At 41.6% G+C, this 27,127-nt stretch overlaps 1 protein-coding gene across 1 annotated transcript in view; it reads left to right on the top strand.

Annotated features, from left to right (window-relative positions):
- OTOGL (otogelin like) overlaps positions 1 to 27,127 on the top strand; it is a 129,280-nt gene that overhangs the window by 85,838 nt on the left and 16,315 nt on the right. The window contains exons 38-51 of the mRNA XM_074956177.1: positions 1,222 to 1,364; positions 5,945 to 5,968; positions 6,093 to 6,185; positions 7,225 to 7,414; positions 11,393 to 11,607; positions 16,766 to 16,907; positions 17,290 to 17,475; positions 19,692 to 19,904; positions 21,852 to 21,956; positions 22,303 to 22,410; positions 23,255 to 23,356; positions 24,085 to 24,189; positions 24,276 to 24,316; positions 25,904 to 25,967. Of these exons, the coding sequence (XP_074812278.1) occupies positions 1,222 to 1,364; positions 5,945 to 5,968; positions 6,093 to 6,185; positions 7,225 to 7,414; positions 11,393 to 11,607; positions 16,766 to 16,907; positions 17,290 to 17,475; positions 19,692 to 19,904; positions 21,852 to 21,956; positions 22,303 to 22,410; positions 23,255 to 23,356; positions 24,085 to 24,189; positions 24,276 to 24,316; positions 25,904 to 25,967 (1,731 nt within the window). The remainder of the gene's footprint in view (positions 1 to 1,221; positions 1,365 to 5,944; positions 5,969 to 6,092; positions 6,186 to 7,224; positions 7,415 to 11,392; positions 11,608 to 16,765; positions 16,908 to 17,289; positions 17,476 to 19,691; positions 19,905 to 21,851; positions 21,957 to 22,302; positions 22,411 to 23,254; positions 23,357 to 24,084; positions 24,190 to 24,275; positions 24,317 to 25,903; positions 25,968 to 27,127) is intronic.

The following is a 27,127-nucleotide window of genomic DNA, read 5'->3' as shown; positions in this document are numbered from 1 at the left end:
AGGATTATAAATTCAAGAGGAAGGATTGTTTTGTGGTTATGGCACTGGCCTGAGACTCAGAATACATGGTTTCTATTCCTAGTTTTGCCACAGATTTTCTGTGTGAATTTAGGGCAAAATACTTAATCTCTCTCCATCTAAAAATTGGGAATTCAATACCTCTCAGGAATGCAATACCACAATAAAAATGCAACAGAAAAGCCTTTTCTTAAAATAAAATACATACATTGGAGAGAGAGAAATATTTTGTGGGAAAGCATAAATCAGCATTATTTTTATAGATTACTTTGCTTAATTTGGTGATTTTTTTTCCTTTTGGAGTTTAACATACAGATTTTTAACTATACTGTGTTGTAAATCAGGCTCCAGAACTACAACTCCAATGAGGCAATGTGCCACAGTGGGAAAATACAGTTTAATATTGAACTGTCTTGAAATGAAATGTCTCAGGTTAGTTCAACCAACAAATCAGAATGAAACATTTTGATTTTGGGAATGTCAGAACATTCTGACTGAAAATATTGAGATGAAGCATTTTAACAGTTCTATACTGAAATTTCCCTTCCATGAAAAATGTTAGAATATCAGCTTTTTTTCCCCAAAAGAAAAATGTTGAAATATCAGAATTTCCTGAGGGATGGAAATTCCAAATTTCACTCAACTCTGACTGGAACTCTAGGCTTTGACCTCAATAGATGTCTGTCATTTAATTTAAAGAGTGTTGCATCAGGCCCTAATTCTGATAATAGATGCTCCAATTTTATTATTTTTTTTTTTAGGGTATACCAAAGTTGAGTATTAAAATATCGATAGTCATACAGATGTGTATCTATATGACATTCTTGAGATCTCCATGTTGCAGCCACTGACTTTTCAGCCATAGAAGAATGATCAAGTCTCCCTTTTGACCCATGGAACAGACCCTCATTTCATGTAAATTGTCATAGCTCCATTCACTTCAATAGAGCGATGGCAATTTGCAACTGCAGAGGATCTGTCCCTGTATACAGCGTACTCTTTAACTGGACAGAGTTGTTGCTATTGAACAACATAAGGTTCTTCTCCTCTTGGCTCAGTGCGCTGTGTGCACAGCAATTCCAGCTAACAGTGGTGGGTTTTTGTTTTTACAGAAGAGGCAACTATTGCCAAAAATAGAAGATTTTAAGACATTTGTAGAGTTCAGTTTTGTGGTACCCTCATTAAATGTCAGTTCTTTTTTAGGTCAATGCTCTGTACTGTCTGAACTGAGCATTATTACATTTGATGGAAATAACATAGCCCTCTATAATATGGCTTCCTACATTTTAGTCAAGCTCCCAGGAGAAATAATTGTTGCTCATATTGAAAAGTGTCCCACTAATCGGGTAAGATGTTTGCATGCTATCACTTCCTCAATAACCTTAGTAATGTTGAATTCTTTTGGTACGTGTGTGTAAAGGCAGAACATAAATTAATATCCAGTTAACAGTGATAGCCAATTTAAAAATTGTAAGTTATTTATATTTCAAAGCACATGTTTTATTGTACCTCTTGGGAAATGAAACAGACCTCAGGGTAACTAGTAATTGTTGTATTTGTCATAAGGAAATGAAACTGTAGTTTTCTTTCTTATTGTCAGATATTCAACTCAGTGGGCTAGATCCTCAAAGGGTAAATCAGCATAGTTCCATTGAGGTGGTGAAGGGAAGTGCAAATTATATATCCCCTTCCGTGAGACTGTAGCAGTTGCACCCCAGGGGAATTCAGTCCCATGAGAGGAAGGCAAGAGATGCCCATATCACTGTCTTCCTCCAGGGATTTTGCTTGTGATGCTAGGTTCAGGTTGCAGCAGGATCTCCACAACAGTTCTTCTGGGGCAGCAGATGCCCGAGTGATATGCCTAAAGCCTCCACCTCCCCTCACACTTCTAGAACTGCACTGGCTGGATGCGGGTGTTGGAGGGACCTTGCACCAACGCTACCTCTCTCTGGGTTGACTTTCTGCAAGGCTGGTGGAACTTGCTGAAACTCATGGGTGAATTAAGGTCATTGTGTGGGTGGTTTGTGTGAGAGGGAGAGGCACAAAATATTTGTTTATATTAAAATAACTTTCACAAGAAAAAATACTCAAGATCACATAATTCTCATAAATAAATTACGAGGCCCAGTCTTGCAATCCTTATCCTTAGACAATAAATGCCTACAGTACTCTGTAGTGGTGCTCCACGGCCCCAGTCCTGCATTGGGATTGCCCTTGTGAACCCTGTGCCTGTATGGCTGATTTCCTTGGGAGTGCATAGGGGCAAATGGGCAAAGTCCAGATGGGCTACATTAGCAAATATTTTGTAGGATTGGGACCCAAAACACTAAATTTTATATTACTACAGCAGTGTTTTAGGCGATTACTGTAATTTGATAAGGGGTCCTAGTTACTGTGTGAACTGTATCTTAGACCCCTTTAGGTGCCTCTCAAGTGCAGCCCTCACATGACAAGTCTGGCTTCCTACACCTCACTCTGGGTAGAACCACATGGTCCGATCTGGCTCTCTTGGTGTCAACACCCTGTTTCCCAACCATGTTAACGTGACAGGCCTAGCTTAGTTTGGCACCTATTAAACCCTCTCACTCTGGGGGACCTGTGACCAGTGAGGTGGTTAAAGCAGAGGCTGCTCAAGACAATCTGATGCCAAGGAAAAACGTCAGTGTGCCACCCCATTCCTATTCCCTTAGAAATTCGTGACAGGCCCCTTGCACCTCCCTTGTCCCAGGTCCTACCACTGCCACCTCTGAACCGTATGCAGCTGGGTCAGAGGCTGTTGGAATAGACCCTAGACTGCTGCTCCAGAGGCTGCCGGGCCCTGTTGGCAGACTGAGGGAACAGTCTGACATCTGGGCGGGTTGAGCCAGGACAGGACAGGATGAACATCCCCTGGTCTTCTGCCCTAGGTCCTGCAAACAGCTGAGACCCGCTCACTGGCTGGGCGATAACCCCAGCCAGGGCTACCTTTCCCAATGGCCCTTTCCAAGAAGATTGGCACCAGCTGCCTCGGGCTCGAGAGGAAAGGGAGTCCTGGCCCCTGGATAGCAGCAGCTCCTTACCCTGGAGCTGCTCAGCTCATCCACAGCAGGATTTGGGCACCAGCAGGGGGCATCTCCCAGTCTGTAGGACTCCAGTGAATGGGCAGTGTAGACTCCTTGTCACCCAGCCTGTGGGTGCTGATCCCCCTCACATAATGGGTGGTGGGTTTCTTCCCACTGGACAGAGTAGGATTCTCTGCATCTGGGCCCCTGCTTGTCCAGCCAGTCCCACACCTCAGTCCTTACACTTCCAGTCTGTTGCCCAGTCTCCTGCACTCTGCACACACACCCAGCAACCTGTAGCCTGCAGCCCCCTGAGATTCCCAACAATCCCCACACCCCCTAGTTCTCCTCCCTGAGCCTTCCTGGGTGAGCTCATTGCTGTTGGGCTTGTAGCTCTTTGGTGGCAACTCCTCCATCAGAACCTGGACACAGTGGAGTTGAAGCATGGCCGCAGAGTGAGTCCAGTGCAGCAGTGGTGGGTGGGGCACAGCCAGTCTCAGAGTGGCAGGCGAAGGCTGGGCACTAATATGGAGCCAGGCAGGTCACCGTGCTTGTGTCTGTGACCTTACCTGCGCTGAGCAGCTGGGTAGGTGGCGAGAGCACTTCCCTGGCATTCTGGCTGGGTGCCACTTCCTGCTTCTTGTAGCCCTGATTGGGGGCCTCCCCTGCCCACTGGCAGCCCTGCCAGATTCATCCACCATTACTGTTCCCTGTGGAGGGTACTGGGGCAAGTCTACAGAAATCTTGCTCTCAGAAATCTGTTGCTCTCATCAGTTGCCTAATCTGCCTATAGCTAGAGCAGCCTCTAGGTTAAAAAAAATGTGAAATAGTTGTGGGTGAGGGCAAAGTCACAAAGTTCAGCCACCAGGTTTGCCGTGACATTATCGGGGATACTGTTCCTGACGGCTTGTAGTCCATCTTTGTGTGGAATATTGGTGTAGAGGGCTTCTACATCCATAGTGGTCAGGATGGTGTTTTCTCCCTGGTCACTCATTTTCAGACTAAAAGTCGCAATTCTCCCCCCCCCCAAAAAAAAAACCTTCAAAAACAGACTCCAATGAGAATCTGCAGAATTGGAATTAATCTGCAAACTGGACACCATTAAATTAGGCTTGAATAAAGACTGGGAGTGGATGGGTCATTTCACAAAGTAAAAACTAGTTCCGCATGCTAATTTTTTCCCCCTACTGTTTGAAATGGGCCATCCTGATCATCACTACAAAAGGCTTTTTTTCCCCTGCTGATAATAGCCCACCTTAATTGATTGGTCTCATTACAGTGGGTATGGCACACCCATTTTTTCATGTTCTCTGTGTATATATCTCTTCCTACTGTATTTTCCACTGCATGCATCTGATGAAGTGGGTTTTAGCCCACGAAAGCTTATGCCTAAATAAATTTGTTAGTCTCTAAGGTGCCACAAGGACTCCTTTTTTTTTTTGCCAATACAGACTAACACGGCTGCCACTCTGAAACCTCTAGGTTAAAGTGACTCAAAAACAGCTTCTTCAAAACAAAGCATTATTGATCATTCACCCAAAGGTACAAAGCATGTAGAGGGAAGGATAAAAACAATAAAGGCCTACGTACATATTTCCTTTTACCTTACTCTTAATCTTTCCTTGTGGGCCTTGTGTGTTTCAGCTAGCCCAGTTACCTCCATCTTTGGGCTGTGCAAAGGAGATGGCCCTTGCTGCAACTTCGGCTTCGCCCTCTGGCCATTTCTACATGACAGCCACTGCAGTGGCACAGCTAGAGCGTGATAGCTGTGCCACGGTGGTGCTGCAGCATAGAGGCTTTTTACATTGATGGAAGGGTATTTTCCACTGATGTAGGTAATCCTTCTTTCCAAGAGGCATTGACGTACACCAGGGTTTAGGCTGACCTAACTACAATGCCCAGGATATGAAATTTTTCGCAGCCCTGAGTGATGGAGCTAGGCTGATCTAAACTTTTAAGTGTAGACCGTGTCTCTCTGTGTCTCTTTGCCAGTTTGTCCGATCTCACTGACACACCCTGGACAGCTTCTGGCCGCTTACTCAACCTCCCACCCCTTTTCTAGGCCTGGGGTCAGGGCCGTCCCTAGCTATACTGGGGCCCTACACAGCCGTCCTGCAGGGGGGAGGGGGTTGTGGGGCCCCAGGCCTCCGTGGGGGGGGCGGGACTGGCTTGAGGGGCAGGGGAACCGCCCCCCAGCACTTACCTGCGGCGTGGCTGGGGCCCGGTCGCTGCGCTTCCCGCCGCTGGTGAGTGCAGGCCCGGCCCTGCTGCAGTCCTCAGGGGCAGGAAAAGGCGGGGCAGGGGCAGGGCAGGGGTGGAGGCTTTGGGGAAGGGGTGGGGTAGGGGCTGGAGCAGCATGCAGCTGCGCAGGGCAACAGGAAACTTGGTGCCCCAAATTTCCTGGTGCCCTATGTAGCTGCGTACTTTGCATATGGGTAAGGATGGCCCTGTCTGGGGTCCTGTAATGGTTAAGTGTTCCCATTGAGATATCTCTTCTCAGCCTTGGCAAAATAGCTACGTCCTAGGGTTGGGACGGGGGAGTAATCTCTTCACTACTGTGAAGCTGGTAATTGTGTTTGAGTGTTGGAATGCTTTTTATCTAGGTAGAGGTGTTGTCTTTCCTGCTTGATTCCCCAATAGGCCCTTTGGCTCTAACTCCAGAGCAAATAAACAAACAACACAGAGGCATGCACCATATTAATAAACATATGCTTTGGGATGAACAGGAAGTATATGTTCCCATGTTTAGTGAAAGTTTAGCTAGCATTAAGATTTCAGGAGAAGGACCCTTGGTGTTGAAAATGACTAATAATTTGTCATAGGAAAACAGGAGGAACGTTACTAATATCCCTGCATTTCTAATCTACTTTTTAAATGTTTTTCAGAGTGCAAATTCAATAAGAAAACTAGTGAGTATTTTGTTAATTTTTAAGTATACTTCTTGTTATTTAGTTACCTGTACATGCTAAAATAAATACTATCCGTAATATTCCCCCTTCCTCCAAACTCTTATTTTGGCATTTTTCTTACAAGGTTTCACCTGGAGGCACTTCAGGGCTCTGTTTTAAGAAATTAAATGTAACAACACCTACAAATAAAGTACTCATCAACCGCTTGGCAAGAAAGGTGAGAATAATTGTTAATATTCAGCATGTGTATATTTAAAGGGTAATTTACACAGCGCTACTCGGTTCTAGAATGCCGAGTCTTTACAGTTTATGCAGTGTAGGAAGAGGGTTACTCCTGTGGTAAAGCTCCATTCTTTCCCTGTTGTACTACAAGAGGAGCAACAGTATTATTTTATAATATTTTTTGTATAAATACACTGTTGGCCTTCCCAGTTATCCCTCTTTCATGAATGATTTAGAAAAAAAAATTCATAAATATTAAATCTACCAAATTCTTCCTGCTCTTCTTTCATTCTTGATTTCATTCTAGCACTGAGGTCAGCTGCCTCTCCTCTTTATTGCTGGAAGTGGTGTTTGTCATTCTGTAGGTAGCACAGTTCCTCAGCGTGATTTTAGGGGACACTCTGATGATGGAATTACTATCTTTCAGGTGGATATTGAACTAAGACCCTAAGCAAAGCTGTGGGCATCTTTTGTGATGAAATCCCAAACCAAGAAAAATGTATTAATTTTTGGTTGGTTTACAAAACCAACATTTGGCCCAGTTTCACAGACTTTTGAAGAAGCACCAGGGATTTGATCATGTTGGTGGAAACTCTGCAAAACATGTTCAAAATAGATGTTCAGAATGGTACCAGAATAAAAACTGTTCCTAGACTTGTTGGATTCCTGATCTCCAGTTCTATGTTTAGTCCATTATATCTCCCTGCTAGTCAATAATAGGTAGGAAGAGAGAAAAAATGAAGAAAGCAGGATGAGTTTCTTATTTGGGCAGTTGGGTGTGGGAACAAGCAAGATTTCCTGTTTTCATAATTACAAAAGATTCTTCCTTCATCATTTTCTCTCATTGCCTACTTCCTTTGTGATTATAGGAGATGGAGGTTGACTAGAAATGCCATGATTTGCACACCCTGATTACCTCTGACAAATGTGATGGAAACAATCTAAAACAATAAAATATAAATGCAATTTGCTATTTCATTAAATGTGTTTCTGGAATTCTGCTGTTCATTTTAAAATATATTTGGTTTATTTAGGTAGTAGTGGATTCTGTAATTCAATCTTTACCTTTCTCAAAACATGGACTGTGTATTCAGGATACTGGTGCCATGTACGTCATTAATACACCTGCTGGCATTAGCATTAAGTGGGCTCATGTTACAGGCATTATAGATATACAATATGGCTTACATTCTAACACATCTACCAAGACAGAAGGACTTTGTGGTAAGATTATCTTCTCTATTAATCTTTGTTTGTATTATATTTTTTTCACTAAAGTTTTTTATTTTTTTAGTCTTCTCTCACTTAAAAGTTGTACGATACCCCACTTCTTAATGTCGCTGCCAATCAAGATCTATCAGCCATTATCTGTTGTCGTCTTAAAGTCCTTCAGATACGAAACTCTCATTAATTTTAATGAAAATTCTACCTGATCTGGGTTCCCGGGATTGGATCCATAATCTATCAATGAATGTTACTTCTGTTTCAAAGCACCTGTTTAAATAATATCAGGGTAAATAATTATCACTACATTTTATGTATTTATCTCTATTTGAAGTGCACCCCTCAAAAGCTCTGGCTGCATGTAAAAATACTAATGAAATCCACTGAGCAAAAAGAGCCAAATTTTGTGCTCAGAAGAAATCACAAAGGAATGAGTTGAGGTGGAGGCAGTGCATTCAATAGGCTTTGCAAAGGGATGCTAATTCCTGAAGGGCTTTCTCCCCCATCCATGGTAAAGGAAGGAATGGCCTAGCCCTGGGATGATGGGAGCAATTACCAAATCTGTGGGTTTGGCTAAGGAGCTGATTCCCTTGTAGACGCAGGAGCCAGATCCAGGCCTGCTATGGTTCCTTAATCCACAACGGTACCTGCTTATGGACAGGGCTTTTTGGTTTTCAGTCTTCAGAAAGACAAGCCATAGGAAAAAAGAGCAATGCAAGGGGAAAAAAAAAAACATGGTAAAACTATCTGTGGCATGGTGTTGGTGCCTCATGAAGTACTGAGTGCATCCCTAAATTGATGTCTTACCAGGCTCTTCGACATAAGAGGCACATGAGATTTAATAGGGGAAGAGAACAAAAAGTAAAGATTCATAACTAATGTGACCTATAAATTTGTTATTGACTTGATACAGCAACTCGACCATATAACACATTTAATTTGGATATAACTTCTGCAGAGTGTAATGAATATTGATGTGGAAGCACATAAACACAACAGCTGCAGGAGAAATATTTGTTAAAACTGGGATCTTGTGGTTACAGCAAAAGTGTTCTAAGAGTGAGGACACTCTGTTCCTCAATTTCTGAAGAACTGATAATTAACAGTTGCTAGTGCAGAAAATCACAGGAACAGTTTTGAATACTATAGCTCTTTTTCCCCCCCAATTCTTATTTTCCTATCTGGAGTCACAGATCACAGTTTTAAAAACTTTCCTCTTCCCTTTAGCTCTTTTTAGTCAAATTCAAACTGACAAGATAATATTATAATCCTAAGTGTAAAGAGGTATTTTAATTTTTGTATGAATACTGCTCAGTATCAGACACAATGTAATTTACTGCTCTATATAACTCATGAATTTTATTTGAACTTCAAATTATTTTATTCTTTTTAAAAGAATTAATTTCAAAATAACAGGCCAATGTTAATTCCACCAGATAAAATATATAGACTAAGCCAGTGGTGGTGAGTTATATGGACCTGTGGCGCCCAAGCTCCAGGAATATTCAGGGCCACCATGCACCTTCCCCAGAGCGTCTGCCGACACTGGGGGTCCCTGCCTGTAGCTGCCACCATTGGCAGCATAGCGGGGCTAAGACAGCTTCCTGCCTGCCCTCGCTCCGCGCCACTCCCAAAAGCGGCTGGCACGTCCCTGCGGCCCTGGAGGAGAGGGTGTGTGTCTCCGTGCACTGCCCTGCCCCAAGTGCCGACTCCGCAGCTCCCATTGGCCAGGAACTACGGCCAATGGGAGCTGCAGGGGCAATGCCTGCGGGCAGTGGCGTGCAGAGAGCCCCCCCGGTCTCCCTACCTAGGAGACTCTGCCAGAGGGGTGTGCATGTCACTTTTGGGAGCTGTGCAAGGCCATACCCCTCACCCTCTCCTGTGCCCCAACCCCATGCCCCAGTCCAGAGCCCGCACCCAAACTCCCTCCCAGAGCTCTCCCCCGCACCCACTTCTGCACCCACCCCACTGCCCCAAGGGGACTTGGACTTGGACCCGGACCCAGACCCGTTCATGCATGTTAAATCACATTTTAAATGAGACTTTGGTGTTTAAATTATATGAAGCAAAATTTGTAGAGTTTGATAATGAAATCATCCAGCTACTGTAATTGCACCATAATAACAAATTTGTTTTACATCCAGACATATCAGGAAGATCTCAAGACACAAATCATGCCTACCAGGACTTTAAAAACACGTAAACACCAATTAAAAATCCATTATGACTCAAGAGGAAATTAAAAAGTGCTCTATGGCCTGGGAAGAAAAGGAAACAAACAAACAAATTAGATAATAAAAAGACATAGGAACCCCAGCTGCCCGTTTCCCAATCAAAAATATTCAGTGTCACCTTGGGTGTAGAGAACTCTGCTACTTATTTGCTAAATCAAACTCCATCCATAAAGATTCAAATTCTACCATTTTATTGTTGACTTTGTATAATATATATTTATAGGAAGGTATTTCAGTGATTTCAAAATACCTGTCTTTGAGTATGGAAATTGCATCTGTTGTCTCTCCGTACAATATCAAATTCATAAGAGAATATTGAACATTAATTTTTAAAATATGTTAGATGCATCTTTCTGCACTGAGAAATCAAGTAACACAAGTATTTGTGGTAAAGAAGGCAATTTATTCAATTTTTTTAAAATTACTTTTGATAACATTTCTAAATGCTAGAAGTTGAGATAAATCCAAATAATGTGCCAGATTATGAGCTCTTCCCTGCCCATGGTGAGTTCCACAGTTCAGGGCACCTGTTTCCCCTTAGTGGTTCAGCAAGAGCTCCCATTCTCAGGCTTTTGGACTACCTGGCCATTGCCTCTCTTGGATGGAGACACCCATCTGTCTCCCTTCTGACCGGGGTATCTTCAGGCTGGACAGTACCCTTCATTATTCCCAGCAACAGACACTGCCTAAGCAAGCCTGCTTACTTTCTATTCATAGGGTTAACAGTGTAACTGTCCACAGTTATAAGTTACCACACAGCACTTCCTATGCAAGCCTAGTTTATTCTTAGTGTAAAAGCACTGCAGAAAAACATATTAAAACAATAAAAGAACCTATACACATGTTAATAATCTTACCAGAGATTCTATCCCCACCATCTTCAATATGGGTTTTGGCAAGTGATCCTTGAAACCTTCCCAAAGGGGTCTCTTGTGGTGACAAGGTCATAAGAGCCTCATTTCAGAACTAGCACACTCGTGATATGTTTAGTTCACCCTTTATACAGTTTAAGGATCTGTGACCTGGGATTGCCAGGAGCAGGTAATTAGCAACAAATCTGAAGTGGGTATTTGCATTCCCCTCACCCCCAACTATTTCCTAGGAAATCCACTTTATATGTATTGTCCTAAACTGTGCTTTGAAGTTCCTCATATCTCCCAGAGATTGCATTAATCCTATCTTCCTGCTAAAAAAAAAAATTCCATACAATCCCACAATAGTACATATTTGCATTTTTAATACAATGAACTCCAAAGATGTTAAATTTAATTCAAGAAGGTTTGTCCAGGATATTGCAGTCTGTCACAGTGAGCTTTTATTTGCATAAGCACTCTTATTTAAATTTATAATAGAACTTGTGGAATTAGGTCCTACTCAATGTGAGTAAGAGTGTCAGAATCTGGTACAATCTGAGTGAGTCTGCCATTCTGCCTGTGACATATTTTAGTATCAGTTTGGTTAATCCATGTCTGAGAAAGTTTTTAATTGAACTGCATGATCCGTCTGTCTAACTAAAATATTATTGATAATAAATACCCAATAAATAGTACCCAATAGTACCCAATAAAAATTAAAACCATATTTAGGAAATTCTAACTTTTGCAAATGCAATAGACTATTGCAAATAAACTTGTTTACAAACTGATTTGATCCAAAGTTAACATTACCTTATCATTTGTACTTTTCTTTAATTGAAGAACAAATGTTCTATATTTATTCACTAAATATGATGCACTGTTTTAAGGTGTGTGCAATGGAGACCCAGTTGATGACCTCAAGATGCAAAATAGGACTATAATTACAAATATGGAAGAAATTGAAGCATTTATTAAAAGTTGGGAAATAGAGAAATCAGTTGATGTAGCAACCAGGAGGCCAGTAAGAAATTGTACTGAAGATAACTGCACTTACTGTATGGAGCTGTTAAACAGAAGAGTTTTTGTCCCATGTCACAAAAAAGTAAGTACAAAGAAATAAGCAGTTCCAAATCTAAAATAACTAAATTTATAATAATAATATAATGTATAATATTTATTTTTATGTTTCACTTGCTTCCAGTGTTTAGCCAAGATACTGACTGAATTAATTCCTCCTCCATGTGCTCATGGGTAACCTCAGATGGTCTCCTGGTCCGCAGATCTCTGAGAGCTTGTCTTCACTGCATTGTTAGCTTGAGCTGTACCTCAGGTTTTGCCCCTAATCCAACTTCTGTCCGTTCACACACATCTCTAGCTTGAGCTAATTGGTGGTGCTTTAAACTCTAGCTAACCAGCCTCGGGGGCGGGGGGTAGATGAGGATGTGCTGAAGCTGAAGTGCTGCTGAAGCTTAAGCTAGTAATGCAGTGGGGATATTGCAGCTCAAGTTACAACAACTCATCAAAAACAATGAGGAGTCCTTGTGGCACCTTAGAGACTAACAAATTTGTTTGGGCATGAGCTTTCGTGTGCTATAACCCACTTCATCAAATGAATGGAGTGAAAAATTCAGTTGGCAGGTATAAATGTACAGCACATGAAAAGATGGGAGTTGCCTTACTAAGAATAAATGGACACAAATCAGACATCAAGAATTGTAACATTCAAAAACCAATAGGAGAACACTTCAATCTCCCTGGACACTCAATAACAGACTTAAAAGTGGCCATTCTTCAACAGAAAAACTTCAAAAACAGACTTCAACGAGAAACTGCAGAACTGGAATTAATTTGCAAACTTGACACCATCAAATTAGGCCTGAATAAAGGCTGGTAGTGGCTGAGTCATTACAAAATATAATTTTCCCTCTGTTGATATTCACCCCTTCTTGTCAACTGTTGGAAATGGGCCACATCCACCCGAATTGAATTGGCCTTGTTAGCACTGATCCCCCACTTGGTAATGAAACTCCCACCTTTTCATGTGCTGTATATTTATACTGCCTACTGAATTTTTCACTCCATGCATCTGATGAAGTGGGTTATAGCCCACGAAAGCTTATGCCCAAATAAATTTGTTCGTCTCTAAGGTGCCACAAGGACTCCTCGTTGCTTTTGCTGATACAGACTAACATGGCTGCCACTCTGAAACCCAACAACTCATCAGCAGCCTGTGTTGCTTCAGCATGATTACTCTCACTGGAAGTAATCTGGCTTGAATGGAGTAACTTGAGTGTACTAACGTGAGCTAACAATACAGTGAAGACAAGCTGTGAATGTGTGGACCACCATGTCACTCCTGGAAGTACCATGCCATACTTGAAAAGAACATATAGGAGGCAGAGATTCCACAGCATCAGCCTAACACTGAAGTATTGTTCAGAAAGGGTAATGTTTAGTACATGATCAAGAAGCATGTTGCTCAGAGTGAAGGCCTAATGGTTCTATTGAAAGTAATAGCATCCAGTTCTGACTTACAGAAGCATCTGAGTCACATAGACATTAGCCTAGTCACTCCTATACTTGTAGGTAATGCTCAAAATGAATTTGTTAGTCTCTAAGGTGCCACAAGTACCCCTCATTCTTTTTGCTGATACAGACTAACATGGCTACCACTCTGAATCCTATACTTGTGATATCCTTCCAGACAGTGTTTATTTTCAGTACTTCTAGTAATGACATAGTTCAATACATCAGCTGCCACTAGAGGTAGCTGGTGCAATGCAGGCAGGTTAGACATGGTTTGCAGGGGAAGAGAAATAAGAAGTTTTGAGGAGAGGAAATATGACTGTACAACCTTGCCCACTCCCAAGGGCTTGCCGACATGGTGCACCAGAGGGATGTAAATTGTAGAGCACTCTGAAGTGCTGCTCTCTAACTGCTCCATGCAGAGGTGACTGGTAACTGCTGATGGTGGGGAGGCAGGGGTGAAAGTAACTTAAGGGACTTACCGGTATGCAGGACTGTGGTCCTGAGCAGGCAGGGGTTCCTCGGGCAGAAGGGGTGGGGCCTTTAAATCCCCAAGCCTTTAAATCACTGCTGCTACCCTGGGGCTCCAGCCGTGATTTAAAGGGCCCTGGGCTCTGGCTTCAGTAGCAGCTGCCGGGAGCCCCGGGCCCTTTAAATCACCACGAGAGCCACGTGGTAGCGGTAGCTGCGGTGGTGGCCGGGAGCCCCAGGTCCTTTAAATCACCACCGGAGCCCCATTGTAGTTGTAGCTGTGGCAGCAGCCGGGAGCCCTGGGGCTCTGGCAGCGATTTAAAGGGCCTGGGGCTCCGGCTGCTGCTGGGAGCCCCATGCCCTTTAAATCGTCGCCGGAGCCCTGGGGCTCCCAGCCTCCACTACCCCAGGGCTCCGGCAGTGGGGCTCTGGTGGCGATTTAAAGGACCAGGGGCTTCAGCCGCTGCTTGGAGCCCAGGGCCCTTTTAAATTGCCTGCTTGGGAAAGCTGCCCCCTGCCAGTATGGTTGGCTGTGTACCGGCTCTTGCTGGTACACTGGACTGGACTGTCTTACTTTCACCTCTGGGGGGAGGAGGGAAGGCACAATTTAAAGGTTCTGGTGGTATGCAGCAGTTCAGGGCAGGCATTCAAGAGACAAAGCAGTTTTGATTTCTAGAGCTACTTTTGATGTCATGTTTTACAATAATATGTAATAGCAGATGGAGATTGTTCTAAAAGAGAGCTACACGTGAAGAAGCTCTGGATTGCTCTGGCATATTCTATCAATTTGAGGAACAGAGATATTTTCAAACTAATCCCTTGATATGATCTTTTAGAGCTCTTTTGGTAATATCAGCACCCAGTAATTATGTTAGGAATCTGTTCTAATTTAACCATATAAAATTATTTTTCCTCTCTATTTGAATCTACTCTCTCTTCTGGGTTTACAGGGAGACTTTGGCTGTCTTAGGCATCACAAATACCAGAAATCTCATGCTAACCCTCCTGGTAGCTATGATGTCTCTTCTGGACAAATTGGAGAAAGTCCAGAAAAGAGCAACAAAAATTATTAAAGATCTAGAAAAACATGCCCTATAAGGAAAGATGGAAAAAATTGTGTTTGTTTGGTCTGGAGAAGAGAAGACTGAGAGGGGACATGACAGTTTTCAACTACATAAAAGGTAGTTTCAAGGAGGAGGGAGAAAAATTGTTCTCCTTAATCTGAGGATAAAACAAGAAGCAATGGGTTTAAATTGCGGCAAAGACGGTTTAGGCTGGATATTAGGGAAAAACTTCCTAACTGTCAAGGTAGTTAAGCATTGGAATAAATTGCCCAAGGAGGTTGTGGACTCTCCGTCATTGGAGATTTTTAAGAGCACAAACACCTGTCAGGATCTAGATAATACTTAGTCCTGCCATAAGTGCAAGGGACTGGACTAGATGACCTCTTGATGTCCTTTCCAGTCCTACAATTCTATGATTCACAGCTCAGGTTTATTTATGTGATTGACCAATTCAGAACTCCAAATCCCAACTCTCTTGTGAAGTGGCTTGGGTTTGTATCTGAAGTTTAGGAACCTGAATTTGGATTGAAATGTCACAACTGACCCACTTTTGTTGTTAAGATTACAAGATACAAGTGTAACTTTCCAGTTCTTCTTATTTATTATATTGTGACATTAAGGCCCCAGTCCAGCAAACTCTTTAGCATATGCTCAATTATAAGCATGTGAGTAGTCCTACTGAAATGAATAGAACTGCTCAAATCCTTGGATTTAAGCACATTTAGGTACTCTGCTGGATTAGGGCCTTTAGAAAAAAATGAAACAAAATATCCATTGTCACAGTTTCAGTGGAACAGCACTTGTATTCCTCCCAGCCCCCACTGCCGCTCCAGGCTCCCTGCCCCAACGTTCCCAGTGCCCTAGGGCCCTACTGCCTCTCCCCTCCCACACTGCCCAGAGCTGCCTTCTGCATCCTCCCACAAACACCCCAGGCTGCATCCACTGTTGAGCTGTAGTAACTGCAGCTGCTACCAGCTGGGTCTCAAATCACTGCTCTGGGCGCCACCTAGTGGAGCTCAGTGGGAAAGCTCAATGCTGGTGCCTTTTCCAGGCACATCCCCCTCAGCCGTGCTTGGAAGAAATCTGGGGGGCACGTAACGCTGCATTTCCCCCCCACCCCATGTGTCACTTATGACCCCATGTAGACTTCATGAAACAGGAATACGTTAATGCATACTTTTAGAGCACATCAGTGGGGTCTATACTTTAGAGCACTTTACAACTCACTCCCCTCTGGTGCGCGTTGCTGGACTGTGCTGACAAGCCTCAAGACTTCTTTTACATCTAGTGCTTTCTCAGAGTAGGACAAAGGTCCAGATTCCAATTCCTAATTTTATTTTTGTTCTTTCCTACCTCTCCTCCTCTGTGGTTTGTTCTGCCCTGCTCTGCCCTTCCCTGTAAATCTCCTTGACTGTAGACCAGCCAACTGTGAGCAGCATCATGGGCAGCTCAACCCCTTCCTTCAAGCTCCAGAGACATTTCCCGTCTTTTCCCCTGCTCCTATCTGAAGGGAGAAAATGGAGGGAACTCTGATTGAAGGAGTGGGCTGAGGAGAAAAATTGAGTGACATTTTAGTAAGTGTCATTTGAAGAAACCTGACAGGGGCAAGAGAGGAGGGAGCTGTGGAAAGCAATTTGGCAGCAGGAGGGAAAAGGTGGGAATAGTCTTTGCTTCGTACACTTTGATGTCTTCAGCTTCTAGTAGTTCAGAGGTAGGTCGGGTAGTCAAAATATATGACAAAACCATTGGGTTCTGAACACCACTCCTCACAGAGCTGTCAGGAGCGCCGATACACTGAATCTGTGTGCTCCATTTCTGAGCTGCATCAATGTTTGACATTGTGTCAAAGCCATGAATGCTTGGCCAGCCAGAATGAAGTTTATTCTGTCATGTGCACATGAAAGTGGCAGAGCCAGAGAGGATAGAATATACTGTGTGCTTCATAGAAGTTAAATGAAACAAAATTCAAAAAGTCAAGAAGGATCGGTAACAAAACTGCCCAGTAGTGAGCACACAAATGTGGGGAGAGTGCAGAATCATAGAAATAGTCATGAGAAACACAAAAGGTATTGACTTCCTGTCAGTCAGGGATTCCTGATGATTCTTTTCCCTTACAGTGGTAATATTTCTTGTAATTAATTAGCAACTTTGATTACAAAAAGCTGTTCTCATTAAATCTCAATTAAAACGTAATTCTAGGTTTCACCACAAGACTTTTGTGAGAAGATGTGGATCAACAATACCTACTTTTGGAATTATGAATGTGATGCACTTTCTGCATATGTGGCTTTGTGCAACAAACATAATATCTGCATTAAGTGGAGGACACCAGATTACTGTTGTAAGTAAATAACACTGACTCTATCTCCAGACATAATTTCCTATCACTGCAACATTTCTGTGTCTTGTATACTAGCCAGCAATTTTTTTTAACATATTATTGCTAGAAGATTTACCCTTTCAGTCACAGCCTTGTTAAATCATGGTAAAATTTCTTAAAACTCTAAAGTTATGCCTTTCATTAAATATGTTATAACTTAATTCTAATCTTGACTGAATTAGTCATGTGTATTCCTGAAGCATAATTTTGTAATTTATGTTGCTAAAAATGTAAAAAATATGCTTTTTATTATATAAACATTTTGCTCTTACTACATATTTTCTCCTTTGAAAATAAGAAAATGAAAGCAATACTTTGTTTCCTCTTTGTGTGTGACTTGTAGCTCTGGGTTGTCCTGATGGCAAGGAATACCAGCCTTGTGTGCAACCCTGTGCAGCCAAAACATGCCTAAATAAATGGTTCTATGAAGAATCCCCGTGCTCCTATTTAAGAGAAGACTGTGTATGTAAAAAAGGAACTATTCTCCATAGAACAGACTCTGACCTCTGCATACCTGAAGAAAAATGTGGTAAGTAAAGCTGAGCAGAGTGGCTGAGTAGGTATGTTACTATATCCCACTAACTGGTGGGTTATATTGACATCTCATAGTAAGTTATGTACCCTATCTTTGCCCAGTCACCAGAGAATGTGAATCTGTTACAGCCCCAGGTATGGAGCTTGGCTCTTTAGCTCAAGCTGTAGAAGTTCATGCTTTCAGCTGTGGAGGTCCTTGGTGCAATCCCTATTGTTGGTCGAAGGGCCATTACAGTAGGATGTTCTTTCTGTGTTTCGATAACTTGTTCCCTCTCTTAGCGCACCCAGGAAGGAAAACAAGGAATAGTTCCTGTCCTCTATATTGAGTGGCTTTGTGTCCACCCTTTGTTCAAGAAGTTTGTAATTTGGGGGTGCTTTTGGGCCAGCAGCTGTTCCTGCCAGCTTGTTCTGGGGGGACTAGGCTTGTAGGCTAATGGCTTTTTGGCAGTCCTGGCTTCTGGGGTCTGCAGCTCCAGGGCACTCCACCAAGCAGACTGCACCAGAGTCGAAGAATTTAAAAATGTTTGGCTTTTGTTCTGAGTTGAAACAAAACTAAATTTAGAAATACTGGAATCCTCCTTGACAGCTTTAGTTATAATCCTGTGTTAACATTCAGACTAATTACCACTGAGTCATACTGGAAAATGGATATAATTAGCTCCATTACCTGGGGTTTTTAGAACTCAAAACTGTGGTAACTTAACCTGTTTTTTAGGCAGTGTCAGGAACAAATCAATGGGGACACAGCTCCTCTGTCTGATAAATGATTGGTACAAACAAGAGTGATTTCACTGAAAGCTCCTTCTTTACTGAGTCTCAGGCACATATACAGATACATATACAGGTTTAGAGCATCCCAGATTATAGTTACCCAAAGTTTGAGATGGTTTCCAGTGATCAACAGCCAGGCTTTCAGGGGCTCTCCTTTTGTCCACCTGCTTGGGGAGATGTCAGTCTTTGCTTAAAGAAAAGCTTCCTTGAACTGTTCCAAAGTGTATTTTTGTACTTAATTTTTATAGCTAATTTAAATAGTGCACATAACTTATAGGCACTCCGAGTGGGTCACCAATTTTTTTAGCTTTAGCAAATTCCTCATTTTTTATTAGCAAAACATTTTTTGTATTTGTAGCTATAACAACAACAAAACATATGTTAGGGGCACTTAAAATCAAGGTTGGCTATTTACATACTCTCCATTTTCATGGTCAGTTAACTTTCTGTCTCATCCTCCCATTCTAATTAGCAAAACTGCAATCATGCAGCTATTTGGCCTTGCCTTTCAAAGTCCTAACAATTATTTTTAATGATATGGTTTTGGTTTTCAGCTAATAGTGTCTGGATACACAAAATGACTGCATTTATGTTAAATTTAATTCTCCCACAAAACAGCCAATGTGTAAAGGGAATGGCAGTGTCTATTTGGATCAAATGGTTTTGAATGCCAGTCACGGGTAGGAAGCTTAGGCTGAAGTTTATCTTGTGGTATTGTTTTTGAGTTATAAATAGATTCAAGGAAGGAAGTGAGGTTGGACACTTACTCAGGGTTTGTGGCTCTGTGAGCATGAGTAGAAAGATTCAGGCCATTCAAATCTAGGTTATGACAGCAAATGCTTCTTAGAGGACCTAAATGACATGAGGAGGTATCAGAGAGACAAGCTGAGTGAGGTAATATCTTTCATTGCACCAACTTCTGTTGGTGAGAGGAGACAAGCTTTAGAGTCACAAATAAAAGATATTACCTCACCCACCTTGTCTCTCTAGTGTCCTGGGACTGACACAGCTATAACTACACTGCATACAAGGAGGTATCATTAGAGAGGTAACTTCTGATGTAACTGGGACCCAGACAATTCAAGGCTGTAAAGTTAATCACTGACTCCTTAAATTTATCCCAGAAGCAAAGAGGAAGTATGTGCAGAAACTTGAACTCTGGTGTTATGCACATCAGCTATCATACCATTTAGTGGAGCTGGCATTCTATACCACCTAGAGTTTCTGTTAATAGAATAGATCAATTAAATTAGTAATTTTCAATGTATCAGACTCAATCATGTTTTAGAAAACAATGCAGACCTTTCAATTAAATACTTGATAAAATATTGCATATCCTTTCATGCCATGAGGCTTTCCAGCTGACACGTTATTTGTACTAGTCAGGAATAAATCTGTGCTAAATACATGTCTGAAGGATGTAATGTTTTTCTTCCTTAGCATGTACAGATAATGACGGACAGCCTCGTTCTGCTGGAGAGGTTTGGAATGGGTCCATTAAAGGGTGTTGTATGTATAACTGTTTGGAGAATGGAAGTGTTATTGCTATAGAACCTGAATGCAGTGAAGACCCACTACCAGTCTGTGAGCGGGAAGGTGAAGTTATCATTAATGTCATTGAAGAGAGGGCTTGCTGTCCAAAGAAAGTTTGCGGTATGTATGCAGCCAAACATATTTTCCATAACAAGAGTGCTAAGGAGGTGTTTAAACATTTATTGACATGGATTGATTTGCAGGCAGGGTTCAGGGTAAAACTTTCAAAAATGCCTAATTGACTTAAGAGTGAAAACCCTATTTTCAAAAGTGACTTAGGGTATGTCTACACTGCAACTAAACATCAGTGGCTGGCCTGCATCAGCTGGCTTGGGCTCATGGGGCTGAGGCTGTGGGACTGTAAAATTGCAGTATAGACATTTGGGCTCAGGCTGGACCCTGAGCTATGGGACCCTCCCCCCTCGTGGGGTCCCAGAGCTTGGTCTCTAGCGCAAGCCCAAACATGTTTAGTTGTAGGCACACCTGTAGGCACGTAGGACCGAAGTCTCTCAGAAAATCAATGGGATTTAAGCTCCGAATTGTCTTAGTCGCTTTTGAAAATGGGACTCAGGTTTCTAAGGCTATGTCTACACTAGAGACCTTACACCAGCCCAGCTGTACCACTGCAGCTGCACTGCTGTAAGGTCTCCTTTGTAGCCATTCTCTGCCGATGGGCAAGAGCTCTCCTGTCGGCATAATTAAACCACCTCCTAAGAGCGATGGTAGCTATGTCGGTGTGAGAGCATCCCCCACTGACATAGCGCTGTCCACACCAGCACTTCTGTTGGTGTAACTTATGTCAGTCAGGGGTGTGTTTTTTCATACCCCTGACTGACAAAAGTTTTAATGACAAAAGTGCTAGTGTAGACATAGTGTAGGCTAATTTTACATAGGCCAAACTTTCCTAAACAGTTTGCAGATTATTCCTATCTTGGAAGGGATATGATAGAACAGTCCTCACACCTATGGTCAATGCTGAGCTTTTAAATAGAAGAGTGTGGACGTGTCTGCATGAACAATTAACCACAGCAAGCTGGAGTGTGAATCTACTCTGCATTAGCCTTCCGCAGTGTAACTACCTGTGTGGACCCTTTTGATGCACGTTAACAGTTTGTTAATGCTCTTTGAGCAAGTCCAAAGAGGACTAGAGCAAAGTGCTCTACATGCTGTTAACATGCATCAGCAGAGTGCACATGGACAGTTGACTGCAGCAGGCTAGTGCGGGGTAGATTCACACCCCAGCTTGCCATGGTATAAATGTTCATGTAGACAAACCCTAAGGTAATTCTCCCTAGTTGTTGCACATTACGTATTCTATTGTGGAAATAATAAATAATGGTATTATTGATAACAGTACTGGCGATAGGCCCAAACACAGATTGCTGTCCGCTAGTGCTAGGTTTATTATGTACACAGAGTAGTCCACAGTCCCTGCCCTGAAGAGTTTAAAATCTAAATAGACAAGTCATAGGGTGAGACAAAGGAAATGTTATGACTGACCACAGTTTTGCATGTGGGAGCTGAGACAGAGAGACTTGCCCAAGGAAACACAAGAAGACTTTGGCAGAGCCAGGAACTGAATCCAAATGTCCTTGATCCCATGTCCTCTGCCTTAATGACAATACTGTTCTTCATCTTATGTAGTTAACTATTTTATTTTCTATTTCCATCAGTGAGCTGCCAGCACAGTAGAATGCCTTGTTAGAATCTTCATGATTCTACATGTTTGCACCACTGCTGCTTCTAAGTGAATCATGCATTGGCATGTTACTGTTTTCCCAGAAAGCAGCTTAGTGTCAGTTGATGGCCAGATGCTAGCTTTCTGTCTGTCCATGTTTCTTACCAAAAGAAGCATGGGTCTAGTATCTGATACATTAGTCATAAGATGCTTTTTTTAAATGTCTTAATGAAATATTTTTGTGGACATAGAGGGCAAATGGGATAGCTGAACTGGTATTTTCACTCTCTAGATAGCTACCTGTAACCACTTGCCAGTTATCAACCAATGTAATCTCTATTCACATTCATACACATGTGAATATTTGCATATGCCATATTTTTTTTCAGAATGTAACATGACTTTGTGTGAGGCTATTATTCCAACATGCAAAAATGGTGAAAAATTGATGGTAGGCTATAGCACCCTTTCCTGCTGTCCACAATACCAGTGCGGTAAGTGATATATGGAGACAAGATTTAAAAGCATATTTTCCATCCCTGCATTATCTGGGGTAATTGTACCAAATGACGATTCTGCCTGTATTAACAGATCACCATAAATAACTTCTGAGAAATGTTTCTACTCTCTTCCTCAGGTTGTTTCTGCTCTGTTCCTTAGGGTTTATACTTTTTTTTTTGTATTTCCTCTTTCTGTCAGTTTTGATTTACAATCAATTTAGTTTTGTTTAGATAAGAGAAGAGAAAATGAAAAAAAAAGTAATTAAGGAAAATACCTTTTTCTATTGTAGGATTATTCATGTGACTTTTTATTAGAGATACTGACTTGTCTTTTATGTAGAATGTGATCCTTTAGCATGTCCCAATGCTCCCCGTCCGGAGTGCAGAGAGGACCAATTTATTGTTGAAGCAAAACAGGAAGATCCTTGTTGTTTCTCTTATCTGTGTGGTAAGAAGCCTTTACTATTCTAGCTTTCTTGTTGGTAGAGAGGATATTGTAGCGCAGTGGTTCTCAACCTTTTCTCATTTGAGGACCCCTAGAAAATTTTGAATAGTGGTGCCAGACCCCTTTGGAAATCTATTGTCTGTGTATATATAGGTGAATTCTGTTCAGTCAGTTTTCAGTCTGTCTTTTGTGGACCCCTTAGACGTATCTGCAGACCCCCCAGGGATACTTGGATCACAGGTTGAGAACCACTGTTATTAGGTTATCTACAAATAAGAAAAGACAGGTCTCTAGTTGCATACTTGATAAGGTTGCCTGAGAATGCTGTCACAGGATTGGCCTGGGCAGACACTTGGCTATAAGTGTCCACTTGCATGTATTGTTTTGCAATTTAGGGCCTTTATTCCTAGGTTACTTTTTAAAATATTACTGCTGAACTGCACACTAAAGAATGATGCCATTTTATACACAAGTACAGAAATTGGGCTTGTCTGAAAATATTTGGACATATTTCATTTATAGAACTATGTGACCTTTGCCTTCAATCTGCAGCTTCGTTATTATTGCCCACTGACAGTCATTTTTTCAGTCCATGTAGCAACAGTCTGAGCATAAATCTCAACACCAGACAAAGTAATAGGTACATCCATTACTGTATCATTACTTTCAATTATCTATTTTGTTTGAATGTGTTAGTCAATAAAAGTTTCTTAGATACCCAGATGGCTGGCTGGCTTGCAGGCAGGCAGGCACAGTAGAAGAACATGGGTAGAATAAAGCTCATATGTAACAACTTTCTGATGATGTATTTTAAACTTTGTATTTGGTTTATTCTTTTTAACTTTAGTTTGTGAATCTTGCATTGAGCCTGTTCCTTTATGTAATGAGGGGGAAATTCTCACAGTAGATCTTAGCACCATGCATTCCTGTTGTCCTCGTTACCATTGTGGTAAGTTTAGCTGTTTTTAATTTAAAGGTTTTACTGTATCTGGTAAACATTATATGCTGTGTATTTTTTCAGCTGATTCAACACTTTCCATCTAAAATTGAATTTATCCAAATGTTAAAAATATAGTTTTATAAAATGTTCAGTATTGTATAATGTCCTACGTTATTACAGTATTCTGGCATCCCTTTCACAGTTTGTCCTTAATAGGCTCTGAAGAAGTTTCAGTTTTCACAGATATCCTCATGCATTAGCATTGCAACAAGGAGTGAAATGTTGTTCGCTACCATTGCTGAAGTGACTCGGTGCCTCTGGTCAGCCAGCGTCTACTGACACCTTATCTAGCAACTGTTTACAGATATACAGCTAGAGCACTCCTGTTACTACTAGTGATTTTGGGTGCCTCAATTGCTGGGTGCCCAACTTGAGTCACTTTCATGGAGCAAGATTTTCAGATGACTCGCGTTCAGCAGACTTTGAAAATGTAAAACTCTTTAAGGTGATTCAAGTTGGGCATCAAAAATTGAGATAACCAAAATCGCTAACTCTTGGAAATCTTGGCCTGTCTCTCTATTTATCCCTTGTACAGTGTCAAGAATGCTGTTGGACCTTAACAAATATTAAATCATAATAACAAAATTCTATGAAAAACCTTCAATGTTGTTAGAATAGTTTATCTAAGGAAATATGAGTTGAAAACATGTTGAACCATGTCATTTCCCCCCATTTAGTTTGTGATGAGAACCTTTGTTCAGTGCCTCTTCTGAACTGCACAGCTGACATGCAACTTGTGAAAGAGAAAGTACCTGGACAGTGTTGTCCAGGCTGGCACTGTGGTAACTATTTTTCATTCTTCTACTAGTTACTTATTAATAAAAGTTAATGTCTTTTGACTGATACATTTTTGTTGCTCTCTTCTCAGAATGTAGCTGTGAAAATTTTACTATACCAACCTGTAAAGTGGTAAGAAAATTTTCTTTAGATGTTACTTAATAACATCCAGTATTTCCCCCCCCCCCCCCTTTCTTTTTATGCACTATTGTTTCTGTCCCTTCCTTGAGTTTGTCATCATAGGCTATGGGATTGGGGCTATCAATACTGCCTGTCATATATTTGCCAGTACATGGATTATAAAATGGGGAGGTGTTGAAACACTGTCTCCTATCTTCCAAATCCAGCTTGTAACCCCCTATTTTAGATCCTGTGTTGCTACCATCAATCCACTGGAGAAGCTTGATTTTGTGTTTTTTAAGCAGACCTAACTGAAGGGAAGAAAATGTAATCTTACTTTGTTCAATACTGACTAGGATCAACATGCTTAAAATTTTACCAGTTACAAAATTAATTTTTGTTATTGAAAGAAATCAACTTTATGAACATGCTTTGTTTCTAGAGGAATGTTGGCTTGTTTTGTTAATTATATATGCTTCCTATGAAAGTTATTAAATATCTTTGACCTTTGTAATGTATGAGAGTTTAGATATACTGTCCTCTTCTCTCATTTTCTATTTTGTTTTAAACAAAATAGTTGCTATAACCTGGAAAATGCATAACGAATGATGTAACTCTGAACTATCACTGTGATGAAAGGCATATTTTCCCATCACATGCCCTCCCCGATATGAGTAGAGCCCTGCATGGATACCAAATTTATATCCACAGATGCAGATATCTATGGCAGCCATCCCTGGTCGTGAGTGTGTCCAGGAGCATGCGAGCCGCTTGCACACACTAGCGTAACCAGTGACAGCTGCTAATGGGCCTGGTGCCTGCCCCAGTGGGTAGGGCTGGCCAGTACAGCCATGCTGGAGGAGCTGCCCAGGCAGGGCACTGGTTCCTGGAAGTGGATGCCAAACATGCTGCAACCTTTGCTGCTGCCGTTCCTGGTAGAACCCTGCAGCTCTGTGGATATTTGCTTTATATCCATGCAGGGCTCTACATATGAGGAACATGTAATGTGGATATAATGCAAGAAATGTAATATAGGTCATAACAGGCCAAATTCTGAATCATTTGCAAGAGACGTATGGTGGTACAGAATTTTGACAATACACTAAAGTCATGGAGGAGGTTTCAGAGCTGTCAAAGTGGTATTTTATGACCAGATATACCTTTATTATTAAAATAACCAGGATTTATCACTTGAAAATATATCCAAAATAAAAGAGAGACAGATTTTTAAAAAAATAAACTAATTAAAACTGAGACAAGGTGGGTAAGGTAATATTATTTTATCAAACCAACTTCTGTGGGTGAAAGAGGCAAGTTTCAAGCTAAACAAAAGTCTTCTTCAGGTCAGTATTAATTCAAACTGACATTCAGCTACACTGTCATTATATTCAGACCAAAAGGAAGTATACCACTTAGCTGTTGTTAACAGTAATACATCCGGCAACCATACTGTCTATTGTAATGGATTGTGATTTTCTCTTTCTCAAAGCTTAGGCTGAGTGGCAGTAGTTTTGTATGTTTTAAGAGAAGGGTGTCTCTTGTAAGCTTTATAAGTTGTGTTTGATGTATTTGACTCTGAAACTGTTTCTTGCTACACAGGGAGAGGTTCAAAAAATAGACGACAGCATTTACAGTGCTTGTGGATGCATGCAGTACATCTGTGGTAATTTTTTTTTCTTTTTAACCTTATTAATTTTTGTTTTACTAAACAAAAGCACACAAGTAATGCAGCAATGGGCCAACACTGGCCTTCTAAAATGGAAACGCTAAAGTGACTTTATATCTACAGTGTATAATGTCTCAATGTTAATTCTAAAGATAGACGTTTAATTGGCGAAAGGCTACATTTTTGTGATTTGCAGACTAAATATATGTATCATTAGATTAGCACAGTGTTAAATATTAGAGAAATGCAGAAAATATGAAGACTTACTTCAGCCCCAGGCCAGGAATATAACTGACATTATGTAGTGGTACATTTTATAGCTTTTCAAGGGTTGTTTTTTTTAAGCGGTCTTATGTTGCAGGGTTTCTTTTCCTTCCAAATACTAGGAAAGTCCCCATCCCATCCAGTTTAACAATTAAATTCCAAATCAAGTGTAAAACATGGACACAAATCTTTCATATATGTGCTGATACTGAGCTACCAGCCTCAAATATGGGATTGATGAGTGGGAAAAATCTCTCCCCTACCCCCCCGTCTTGGGGCAGAGGGACTTAGGGGAGAAATGTTTGGTTAGACTGCCGGCAGAATACATTATTCCCAGAAGGGAGATTAAGGGGGGAGAGCCCACACCTGAGAAATGCCCCCTCACCCATCTCAGTGACATAATTGGTTGGACCAGAAAAAGGAATGCATTGCTCCTGGAAGAGAGGGGGAAGGTGGGGAGCACGTGCCCCAAAATGTCAGACTTGGGCGCCAGTTTGTTGTATCCCATTGGTTAGTCAGGAGGGAAGAGTGAGAGCTGATTGGCTCCTGTGCCCCTCCCTAAAATAATTTAAACTTTTCCTTAGCCTTCAGGAGCCCCCTTGCCTCTTCAGCTGCTCTGCCCTTCCTCCCTGTCACGTAGATAGGGAGCTGTGTATCCAGGCTGCTACGGGTGTGACGGATCGCCTGGCTATGGGATATGGGAGGAATTTTTCTTCCTGTTGAGCCAAAGTGGCAGAGATCTGGTGTGTTTTTTGCCTTCCTCAAAGCATTGTGGACCTGCAGTTGGGATGAAGAAGAATGGCATTTGGAAGTCTGATATTAAAGGATAATATAGGAATTTTCAGTTTGTCTCAGCTTGCAGCTAGTATCTAGTATGGATAAAAGCTAAAAGG

This window comes from Natator depressus, chromosome 1 (assembly GCF_965152275.1).
Source record: "Natator depressus isolate rNatDep1 chromosome 1, rNatDep2.hap1, whole genome shotgun sequence".
Taxonomy (NCBI): Eukaryota; Metazoa; Chordata; order Testudines; family Cheloniidae; genus Natator; species Natator depressus.
This window is presented reverse-complemented; position numbering and strand designations above follow the sequence as displayed.